The sequence below is a fragment of the Mytilus edulis genome, chromosome 7 (assembly GCF_963676685.1).
Source record: "Mytilus edulis chromosome 7, xbMytEdul2.2, whole genome shotgun sequence".
Classification (NCBI taxonomy): domain Eukaryota; kingdom Metazoa; phylum Mollusca; class Bivalvia; order Mytilida; family Mytilidae; genus Mytilus; species Mytilus edulis.
Window position 1 is genome coordinate 73057226 of NC_092350.1, and position 12358 is coordinate 73069583.

At 30.6% G+C, this 12358-nt stretch overlaps 1 protein-coding gene across 1 annotated transcript in view; it reads right to left on the minus strand.

The window, feature by feature from the left end:
- Positions 1-12358, minus strand: part of LOC139482163 (uncharacterized) — an 80215-nt gene that overhangs the window by 37234 nt on the left and 30623 nt on the right. The window contains exons 22-31 of the mRNA XM_071265864.1: positions 12088-12294; positions 11563-11706; positions 9920-10123; positions 7202-7389; positions 5402-5543; positions 3712-4187; positions 2974-3238; positions 2382-2471; positions 1788-1960; positions 1016-1113 (exon numbers count right to left, since the gene is read on the minus strand). Of these exons, the coding sequence (XP_071121965.1) occupies positions 1016-1113; positions 1788-1960; positions 2382-2471; positions 2974-3238; positions 3712-4187; positions 5402-5543; positions 7202-7389; positions 9920-10123; positions 11563-11706; positions 12088-12294 (1987 nt within the window). The remainder of the gene's footprint in view (positions 1-1015; positions 1114-1787; positions 1961-2381; positions 2472-2973; positions 3239-3711; positions 4188-5401; positions 5544-7201; positions 7390-9919; positions 10124-11562; positions 11707-12087; positions 12295-12358) is intronic.

The following is a 12358-nucleotide window of genomic DNA, read 5'->3' on the forward strand; positions in this document are numbered from 1 at the left end:
GTAAAACGATAAAAATAAATTTTTAGTTTATAATACAAAAATTAAAAGACCTATAAAAATCTAATTGCACGATTTGCTTAATCTATTTATATTTATGTTTATGTTAACATCGCTTATATGTTCATAGAAGGTCAACTCGATAGTTAATTAGATGGTGATGGCGTTTTGGCTAAAATTCACTCGAAACGAAGCTACATCTTTTTGAGACTATGTCCTGTTAATTGTTTATTTTATATTTCTGATAGTTTGAAAAAATATTTTACATTGTTATAAATAAAATATGAGAACATGAGTCAAATCGGTGAACATGAATTCGGCAGCTAGTGCCCCTTTATAATACAAAATACAATCTTTTATAGCAACGACTGGACAACTAATGCCTCACAAAAGTATCAGACCTATCACACATGCGCTTACTTAATTTTTAAAGGGTGACGAAACACCTTTTATTTTTTTTTTATTGAATATGTTTCTGGTGGAGAGAGATTATTCCTCGGCTTCTTAAAAGTGCCTGTGTTTGTATAGCTATGTATGAAATATTGCACTTTCTGTATGCAATAAACTTCAGATCGATACGTTAGATGCCATTTTCAGAATATAAGCTGAACACTATTAAAGAAAATTGTTGAATTATTAACTTAATGATACTATACTCATTGAGTTGTTAAAAAAACAACAAAAAGCCCTAAATAGCACTTTATGAATTGTTTGCATCCGAAGAGCTTTTCTGAATCTACCTTGAACAGCTACATGAGAAAAAGTCAAATCAAAGGATGTAAAACTACCGATACTTTATGACCATTAAGTTCGTTAAAAAATCCACCTACGATCAACTTTGCGTGAGACAGTGGGAACCTGAGTTTCGTATTAGTTGGTTGAATGGCTAATTTAAAAGGAAGCGATTAAAGTCTATCGATCTATCTCGACATTTGTATGTTCCGTTATAACAAAACTTTTTATTGGCCTCGATCGTAAAAATTTTCTATAAATGAATAAAATATCTAATTTATCATACCTCAAGTGTCAAACTGACTGAGGATGCTGATTTTGCAGACATACCAGTGCATTCACCGTTGACAATTACGCCCTCTTGGGGTATGATTAGTCCACTATCTGGTAACATAATAATTATTTATAATTGTTTATAGATATACTAAAATTCCTTCTCAAGTTAATTTTATCAAGATTTGTTTCAGGTATTAAAACCAAAGAAGACTTGCGTGGTACTCAGAAAGTGTTAACGAAAGGAGAATACATTATGACTGTAGAAAAAAAGACAAAAGTTTCCTCTTCTCTTTAAAAAAAATTAAGCCACAGAAGTCACAAATTTTCACTGGAACTTTATAAATACGTTGAGCAATTGTTTGATTATCTTTTGATTTATTTGAAAGATATAATGCTTTTTGGCAGAGATGGCATTGACAACTCCATTAAATGGCCATAATTTTCTATAGTAATTATTGAAATGTATTTTTTTTAATCATTGTTAATCTTAAACAACTTTTTTCACAAGCAGTTTTATTTTTTCTCCTTAACGGTTAATACTATATTTAAAAGTTTTCTTCAAGAATCAAAATTCTATAAGGAATTTTATTCTGTCATTAATATATTAACTTTGTCGTTTTGGGAAAATTTGTAGAATTTAACGTTAACTTTCATGATCAAATTGTGAAACCATAGTAATAGCATAAATGCCAATAAGTGGCAAAGAGTGCCAATTTTTTAAAAATGTTTTGAATAATTGGATTATTTTTGTTATCCAATTTCATGCAGTAAATAACATATACCTTTAGCACTAGCAAGATCGACCATTTGACAACCAATGCTGGCTGACGATCTATCATCAACCAATTCTATAACTAATTGTTTGTTAATAAATAACCACAACTCCTCTCCACCTCCGATTGTTATTTTCTCTGTTCCTAAATATTTCAGCCCAGTTCGAATAGCAGCTGTGAATCTAAAGGTGAAACGACATATGTTAAGTATGTACAATAAATTGCAAATAAGGTCGCTGTAAACGAACTGAGCCTATACAGCGACAAAAGATGTGAGCAAAATTTAGAAAGAATAGCTTTTACTGTAGTTTAAATTTGGTGTCTGTACACAAGTTATATATTTATCTTTTGCTGTGATGCCTGCATTACTCCTTTCAAATCGTCAGTATAAATCCCTCAATCTCTTGATTAATTCGACGTTCTAAAAGACAATCTTTTAAGATAAGTCTGCGTTTAGTGGTTTTCTTTGCAAATACATACTACTACTACTTCCTAGGTTTCTATTAATTTTCAAAAATATGCTTTTGTAGTAAATGAAATGTCTTTTTCTGTAGTATTTGAAATGATACGGAGAAATAGTCATAAATGAAAATAAAAACTTACACAAAGTTATGTAAACCTCCCGAACAGTCAGTCTGACCTTCCGATCCATATCCAGAGTCATCAACTGGATAAAATGCGTCTGACCAAAATCTACAAGATTTTAAAAGGTAATATTCAAACAACAATTTTCAATAAAACTCAGCAATTTAAATGTGATTTATTTTAACGCAAATTGAATATTTGTATTTTCCCAATTTCTATTAATACGTTACTTGTTGTGTGTACCTGTCACTTTATACTGTCATCTTAACGGTATTTTTAATTTTGCCATATAGTCGGGAGATTTGACTGGCCATTCAATCATTAGCCGTTCAACCTGCCATTTTTATTACAACATCGTGTACCAAGTGAGGGATATGGCAGTTGTAATAATGAGTCTTGGTATGTTGGTGTTTGTTTTCGTTGCATATTTTTCATGTTTTTCATGTGTTTCTATTGTTCCGTTGTTTCCCTGTAATAAAAATGTAGGTGATGTGTTATATCAGGTTTGGTTTGTGATGCGAATTTTTTGTCTTTGCTAAATAAATTCATGACTATTCAACAACGTTATACTAATGCTGCATTTATTTAGGTAAATGTAGCAAAAACCTACTTGTAAATAGTTGAAGATGTTATACTGGTATCATGTTGCAACAAAATTTGATCAAACTTCACATAGTTTGATGATGTTGATCGGAACCAGTCCGAAAACGTGTCACTTGTAGGGTTATCAGAAATAGCCAACCAGGAGCCCAACGGACTGGTCATGTGATTTGGACTTCGTGATAGTAAACCACTTGCACTAGAAAAATCGTCATTTCCAGCACTGAAGTCGTAGTAGGTAACATTCAGAAGTATATCTGTAGCACCGGTTGTACCTGTAAAATACACAAACTTTTATGGAAAATAATGAAGATTTAACTAAACCTAAACTCACCAAATATACCAGGAGTATATTTTTGTATTTGAATGCAAGACGCGTATTTAGTCTACAAACGCTCATATAAAACAAATAAAAGGCAACATAAAGTACGAAGTTGAAGAGCATTAAGGACCCAAAAGTTCGAAAGGTTTTAATAAACAAAATCTCAACGTATAACATTACTAAAACGAGATAAATTTAAAGCAACTAAAACAGACATATGAAACAACATGTAACAATAACTGATAACAAAGAACTAGATAGACGATTACTACTAAAACAAGCGGTCATAATACAGGTTACTCTGGTCTTATTGCCGATTGAATGAGTTTTGAAAGACCCAACTTCAACAAAAGAATAATTTGCGACAGAAGCGGTGAGTGGACGATAATATGAATAAAAGGAATATTTATAGTCTATCTTATATACCTCCGGTTGAAGACGTTGCTGGAGTGTATACAAATACTGGAATACTATTCGCACTTGTATAATCATCAACACGCATCTTTATATCACATTCATATGTTGTCAATGGCAACATTCCATCAACATCTGTAAACGTGACTTCCGCTGAATGGTAGGACACAGTGTAGCAATCAGTCAGATCGCCTGATGTTCTTAAACAAGATCTTATACAACCAGTATTACTGACGGCGCCATTCGGTAACAAACAACTTGCCGTACAATCAGTAGCTGAAATAGGACTTATGTCAACATTTACCGGTACACACGGATTGTTACATTTGATCGAGTCGGTTGCAGTATCAAAATATAAACACCCTGGATCAGGGCAATCTGTTCCTTGGTAAAAAGTTGCATAACAATACGGTGGTAGACCAACTGTAACTCGAACAATTTTCTGTAGTGTACTTGCTGTTGTGCTTGTACAGGTTACTATATAATCCCTTAAATGAAAAAAAAGAAGTACTATATATTAATTTTTTTCGTGAGTTCCAATTTTTGTGGATTAGTGAAAACTTGCATTTTCGTGGATATTTGATTTTGTGGTTTTGCCATAGTTTGCATATGAAAATTTGTTTTTCGTTGTCCATTATAATTCGTGGTTTCCGGGTAAACACGAAATTCTCGAAAATCTTTGTTAAACGATTTATAATAAATCCACAGTATTTGTGAGGACATTTACTTAGAAGTCTTAATTTAACTGAAGACAATTATTTTTTTTACGCCAGGATTAGATAGGCTTAGCAGTTTTTTTTTATCAAAACCTTTCGAAATGTTTGGTCTTCAGATCACTTTTACATTGAGCTTTTAAAGTATTTTGATTCAGACGTCTAAGATGAATGTTTTCGAAACGAAACGCGCGCGTCAAGCGTACACATTGTTTAATAATGATATCTAGGATGAGTTTATGATAAATTAATGTATTTGCAAACATATAGAAATTTTGGGTCCTTATAGCTTTTCTTCTCCTGAGTGCTTTGTGAACGAAACGCGCGAATTGTACATAATTCTAATCCTAATAAATATGATGAGTTTATTACCATCCACTGGTGGAGGTTTTCTGTAAAGCATCGGGTTCGGAAATTTGGTCCTCACTGCTGCTCAACTTCATACCTTATTTCACATCATTGAAAAACTTAATTCGAGAGTTACTGATGAGTACAAAAGGTTAACCCTTGTTGTATGAAAGAAGCTTAAAATATTTATAGGTTATAGATCTCCTTTTTTGAGATATTTGATTAAATAAAAATGGCGAGAAAAAGGCTGACTCGGACTTTTACATTATATTTGCATTGATATTATTTCAGTCTCAAATCAGAAGAAAAGAAATATAGAATCTGCTAAATTTTTTGTAAATGACCTTTTATGAGCTTTTGAAGTCTAATAATAAAAGAAAAATGGGTGTTATGGGGCAGAATATTTAAATCTGTATTGTAGGGGAAAACCCAAAGAGCACGAATATCTGACACACAATTCGAAAATTCACCTAGCACTTTCGTAAGTTATAAATTATTTGTTCAATCTTTGTAGAGCTGTTCATCGATTAAAATGACCGTTTAAGCTCACAACTTGTTTACTAGTAACCGTTTTGAAGGCTAAGACATAGATCTATAGAATGCATTAACACCAAAGAAGAGTTATGTGTTTCTTAACATACCATACTTCTTCTGGGTATGCACTTGCTTCTGCCAAAGAGCTTGTTGAATTGTCTCCGAATATTTCAAACAAATATATAGGTCTTTTCCATTCTATTGTCATACTTGTACTCGACGCAGCAGACCCATTAATATTTTCAGCACCTTAACAAACAAAAAATTTCAAGGAACAAACATTTACACAAATTGCCGGAAATTAAGTGACAAAAATTGTAGGCGGACTTTGGTTATTAGTTGACGTTGAGTTTTTTTTTTTAAATATTTTTTTCGAGCATTTTATTCCTGGTATTGCAATTGACCGTTGTAAACAGTACATGTCCTTCTGTACATAATTTACATGCTCAAAGAATGTTTTTTACCATCTTTTAAGAAAGTGGTTTTATTTTGTTGTTTGACAAATCAGATATTTGTTATTTTTTTTCATCAGATATCCTTATCATGTAAACGTATAACAAAAATCTAGTTTTCGTCAGGAGAATTAAAAATGATAATATTTGAACCATTGACATGATCAAAAGTACTAAAGAAAAAAGTGTTTTCTACTACAGTGTTATTGGTTTTTCTCTTTCACAGTATGTGTCATTACATGTAGTAAATAAGATGTTACATACGTTCATTGAGATAACTTTTTGTATTGTTAGCAATAGGGCGTTTTACCCAGTGGAATAAATGGCATTAGTTTTACATGTTCGTTATTGATTGAAACCAGTTTTGATATGAGTGTTACTGATGAGACGTACGAAGACGTGTGTCTGATATTAAAAAAAAAAAAAACAACAACTGGGATCTTAGGTGTTTTTATATATAATAAAAAAAACCCATCAAAGATACAAAGCTAACGGTCAAGCTTAAAATCGTCATTTCATATAAAAGTTTTGTTTTCTTTCAATATTTGAGTAATTCATGGCTATTTGTTAAATATCTATTAATTAGATATATGCCAATGAGACAACTCTCCATCCAAGTAACAATTTATAAAAAGTAAACCATTGTAGGTCAAGGTACAAATTAAAATTATTTTTCTTCAGCTACATTCATTGTAAAATGGTCATCATCAGCATCAGCATCAACATCATTATCATTATCATTATCATTATCATTATTATTATTAAATTATATTATTATTATTATTATTATTATTATTATTATTGTTATTATTATTATTGTTGTTATAATTATTATTACTATTTTCTTTATTATTATTATTATTATTATTAGTAGTATTATTATTATTATTATTATTATTATTATATTATTATTATTTTTATATTATTATTATTATTATTATCATTATTATTATTAGTATTATTATTATTCCTATTTTCTTTATTTTTATTATTATTATTATTATTATTATTATTATTATTATTATTATTATTATTCCTATTTTCTTTATTTTTATTATTATTATTATCATTATTATTATTATTATTATTATTATTATTATTATTATTATTATTATTATTATTATTATTAATTATTATTATTATTATTATTCCTATTTTCTTTATTTTTATTATTATTATTATTATTATTATTATTATTATTATTTTTATTATTATTATTATTATTATTATTATTATTATTATTATTATTATTATTATTATTATTGTTATTATTATTATTATAATATTATTATATTATTATTATTATTATTTTTTAATAATATTATTATTATTGTTATAATTATTATTATTATTATTTTCTTTCTTCTTATTATTATATTTGAAAATTATCCTCTATAACCACTACGTTAGATACTGTTGGTTATATATTATTACGCCATTTTAATTATCACCTACTGCATTGAAACAATGTTCTGTCTTGCTTCTCATAATATAATGGATCTGCTGCTTTTGCAATAGAAAACCAAACTCCAGCTACATCGGTTGGACTTGTACATTGTGCTTCTGATGATACAGCGCCGATTGCATTGAAAATACTTCCTGTTGTACTGCATTCACACCCTAGTGGATTGTTGTCAAGATTTCTATTTAAAAGGAAAAGATTGATTGAGTGTGCTGTTGATAATATAGCTACTTTAAGCACTTTTGGATATATCTTGGCGATCTGTTTGTACAGGCGGAGGAGGGCGAAGTATCCGAAGAAAACCTCTCGGCCTTCGGCTAGAAAACTGACAATTCTTGTGATATGAAATAAAATTCGTAAACATATGTCATGAATGGGGTCCAATCTTTCAAGCGTGATGAAAAGTGACCATTTGCAGATGTTTACAACTTGGATTTCAAACGAAAAGACGAGACAGTGTAAAAAATTTGAAAATTAACATTATAAACCAAAATGTGTAGTCATTACGATCAATACGAGTACATGTATGTTCCCGCCACTCGTTTAACAAATAGATTACACTTTAAACATACATATTCCCATGCAAGGGGCACTAGTTGTCAAATTCATGTTCACCGATTTTACTCAATTTCTCATATTCGACTCATTTGACTAAAACGTATATCCAAATAAAAAAGGCTAAAATAAACAATCTCCGAAGTATAAACTTGAAATAATGTATCAGCATTTCGTGTGGATTTTAGTCTAGACGCCATCTAACTAACCAACGGGGTGACATCCCGAAGACTGCCGATGGTCTTATAACCCGATATAAACATTATAAGATTGAGAATGGAAATTGGGAATATGTCAAAGAGACAACAACCCGACCAAAGAGCAGATAACAGCAGAAGGTCCGGACGTAGTACTACGCTGGCCCTTAAATAAAATTATGTACTAGTGAAAAATGTATGTCACACTAAACATGAAAACACTACAATGAACTAAAAGTTAATCAGAAACAAGACTAACATAGGCCAGAGGCTCCTGACTTAGTACAGGCGCAAGAACGCAGCGGAGTAAACATGTTTTGTGAGCTCTCAACCTTCCCCTATACCTCTAGACAATGTAGAATAAAGAACCACATACGTACAGTAAAACTCTAAAAAAAATTTTAAAGTTCGAGTCCGATGACAGAATATGTAACACAACATAGGATATAAATAATTAACGAATTTATGCAATTAGATTTTTCTCGGTCTGTTTGATTTTGTATTATAGGTTTCAACAATATGTTAAATAATAGTTTTTACCTGTAGAAGAATGTGTTTTTTTAAAATCCACCTGTCAACGAAATGGTTTACCATTGTTCAACTTTCCATGTGCAAATTATTTCCTTTCACTAGCTGAGCACTCCTAGTTCATGTGTAATAAAATTAACGGTATCAATTTTCTTGCACCAGATGCGCATTTCGACAATACATGTCTCTTCAGTGATGCTCGTGGCCAAAATATTTGAAATCCAAAGCTTATATAAAAGATGAAGTGTAACACATCTCTAGCTTAGTATTGATGATTGAACCAAACATCATATTTAATTTTGTCTATATCTCGTATCTAGTACCCTTTCAACTATTTAGTCAGTTCAAAGAAAAGTGTGCTATGATAGTAAGAAAAGCTGGAACAGCGGTATACTACTGTTGCCTTCATATATCATAAAATAAAGGGCTGCGCTTTAGCGCATGATACGTCCGTTGCTCTTTTAACTTGTCTTTTATGCTTTAAATGAATTTATATGATCAACTAGAAATATATATACAAATCAAAAGGGATGTTACATTAATATATTCACCAAAGTTTCATAAAATCCCCCTTTTAAAAAGTTTTTTAAGTATAAAAATTCATTACTTAAGAAAACATAAAATCTAAAATTTATAAAAATGGAAAGGGAGCTTATGTCAATAGATATAAACAATTTATCAAAGTTGCTTAAATTTTGTGAAAGTGTTAGTTATTGTCCCAAAATTGGAAAATCACCCTTTTTTTAAGCATAAAAATTCATAACACGGAAATGTAAAATTTGAAATTTATAAAAATTAAAAGGGAGCTTACATCAATAGATATAAACAATTCACCACAGTTTCATGGACATTGGTGAAAGCCTTTTTGAGTTATTGTCCGAAGTGTTGAAAATCCCCCTTTTTTTTTTAATGAATAAAGCCCCATAAATCCAAAACTTAAAATCTGAAATTTATAAAAATTGAAAGGGAGCTTACATCAATAGATATAAACAATTCACCAAAGTTTCACGGACATTGGTGAAAGCCTTTTTGAGTTATTGTCCGAAGTGTTGAAAATCCCCCTTTTTTATGAATAAAGCCCCATAAATCCAAAACTTAAAATCTGAAATTAAAAAAAAACGAAAGGGAGCTTACGTCAATAGATATAAACAATTCACTTAAGTTTTATGGAAATTGTTCAAAGTGTTTTTGAGTTATTGTCCGAAGTGTGGACGACGGACGGACAGACGGACGGACGGACGGACAACGGTATACCATAATTCGTCCCGTCTAAAAGACGACGGGCGTATAAAAACATGGGAAAGGAAACTTGCCAATCAAAGTTTTTGTACAAGTAAACAGGGTAATTTCCCCATATTTTTACTTTTATTAAATATTTGAAGTTGGCGCTTTAAGATAATAAGTTAATACTAACAATGAAATAACACTTACAAGCTTATTATCTTATTTGGTGTAGATATCCCACCTAAAGTCTGAATCAGATTATTTCGAAGATTCAGTGTTTGAAGCTTTGATAGATCATTGATAGCCGGGAAATACGGAATTTCATTGTCACTTAAGTCTATAATTTGTAAGTTGTTCAGTCCTGTAAAAGATCCTTCATCTATCTTTTGTATCTTGTTATCATGCATGTCTCTACAAAATCACAACAAAATATTCCATAGATTTCAGACAAATAAGAAAGACATCAATTTGATCATGTTGATAAAAACAAAATATTAAAGGGTAACTTTTGTTTTAATACGATAGGTGACCACACTTTTCGATCTTCAAAATGGCTAAAACAACCTCGTCCGAAGCAACCGAGATCATCCCCGTTTTGTTATGGTTCGAGTTTTCTGTTTTATATCAACCAAAATGCATGCCTGTCCGAAGCCAAATCCTGATAACTAGTGGTCATAGTTAGGGTATATTTGCCAGATATATTTCAATTCCTATTTTGTCATCAGTGGTAATTTTATAGATAATATACGATTTGGATTTTATTGTTGAAGGACTACGACCGGTAATTCCTCACATCTTAGTCCTTTGGGTTTGACATGTTTAAAGAATATTTATTGAAATGTCAATATCATAACATCTCCTTTTCTGTACAGTATGAGCCAAATATTAAAATAAAATGGATTATCTTCAATTATAATTTCTTTCACGACTATGATAAAGCAGAAAATCTATGAAAGGCACTATATATTGCTTTTAAATAACAGTGATTCATGCAAAATGCACCTTTAAAAAGTAGAACAACAAAGGATATAGAATAAAAAACATGAAACGACAATACCATGTTATATCTGGAAAGCTATGCAATAACCAGTGACGGCTGTTTTTGTATAATTTATTCGTTAACTTTATATTTGGAGAATTTATAGCAGTATATTTGAACAGCAGTCTATAGTTGAAAGCGGTTGTCTGGTTGTTGATGTAAAAGCCAATATATTGAAATGCCCATGTCTTGAACCACAGAAAAAGATAATTCTTTTGTAGTATTGATTTTAACATATGTGTTCCATGTCTTTTAACAAAGAAAATTAAAGGGGTAGACCTTGGTTAATGAAGATAACTCCGAATATCAGAAATGAGTTTGTACAAGTCAGTTTTATCAAAGTATTTTGAGTTGAAGCAGAAAGAAAATAATCAATGTATCCTAGAAGCTAAAAATATATGCACGAACATGAAGGAAAAAATGTTTCTGTAGGATTTGGTATTTTGACTATTTTGCCGATTATGTCTGTTTTGTTCATGCATCGTTGTAAAAAAAACGGAGTTTGATGCTACTGTCACAAAAATGAGCAGTTTAGCGCTATAAAACCAGGTTCAATCCACCGTTTTCTACATTTGAAAATGCCTGTACCAAGTCAGGAATCTGACAGTTGTTGTCCATTCGTTTGATCTGTTTTATCCTTTGATTTTGCCATTTGATTAGGGACTTTTCGTTTTGAATTTTTCTCGAAGTTCAGTATTTTTGCGATTTTACTTTTTAAGACATATGCCTTTACCTAAGATCTTATTTCATAAGGGACACAACCCTGCGAATAATCCTAGTAATATCATTATTTATCATTAGTCATAGTTACATTTGTTGTAAACTAGTTGCATCTTTAAACAAGTCAGATGTTATTGCTGTAAGGGAGTTATTGTAGATGTAAAATACTCGTAGCTGACTCTGTCCAGATAACGATCCTGATGGTATCTGACTGATTAGATTACTGTATAAGTGACTAAAATTTAAAACTTTTAGTTAACATTATTCATATATGAACGTTTAACTTTAATCTCACAAAAGGTTTTATTCAAATGACATTATATAAATGTTGATCAGTATTGTAAATAGTATAAACCTTCTTTAGACATTTAAATCACAAGAAAATAAAAGTTTGACAAGACACTTTAAATTCCACTGATATTTTCGTGCACTCATTATTTAATCTTCATTTTTACATTCAAACATTTTGTCTTCTATGGCACTAAGAGTATCAAATAACAAAATTTAATAGAATCATGCAACTACTCCCTCAAAAAGGTCAATTACTTTACTTTAAATCAGCCAATCAGTAATAAGCAAATTAAAAAAAAACCTCATGTGAATAATTACTACTAACATTACAGCTGGTTTAACCTCACTGAGTGCCACAGGGTATGATGTCAGCCTGTTGTTGAATAGGTACACAGACGAAACAGTAAGATTCCGAAAGGCATTAGCAGCTACCGTTGTCATTCCATTATCATTTAGATACAAATTAGTCACTTCTGAAGTTCCTCCAAATATGGATGTCTCTAAAGCAGTTATGTTGTTGTCATTTAGATAACTGGAGCATAAATAAATGTTATCAGGTGAATAGTCTTATTGGATGAAACAAATTAAAAAATGAG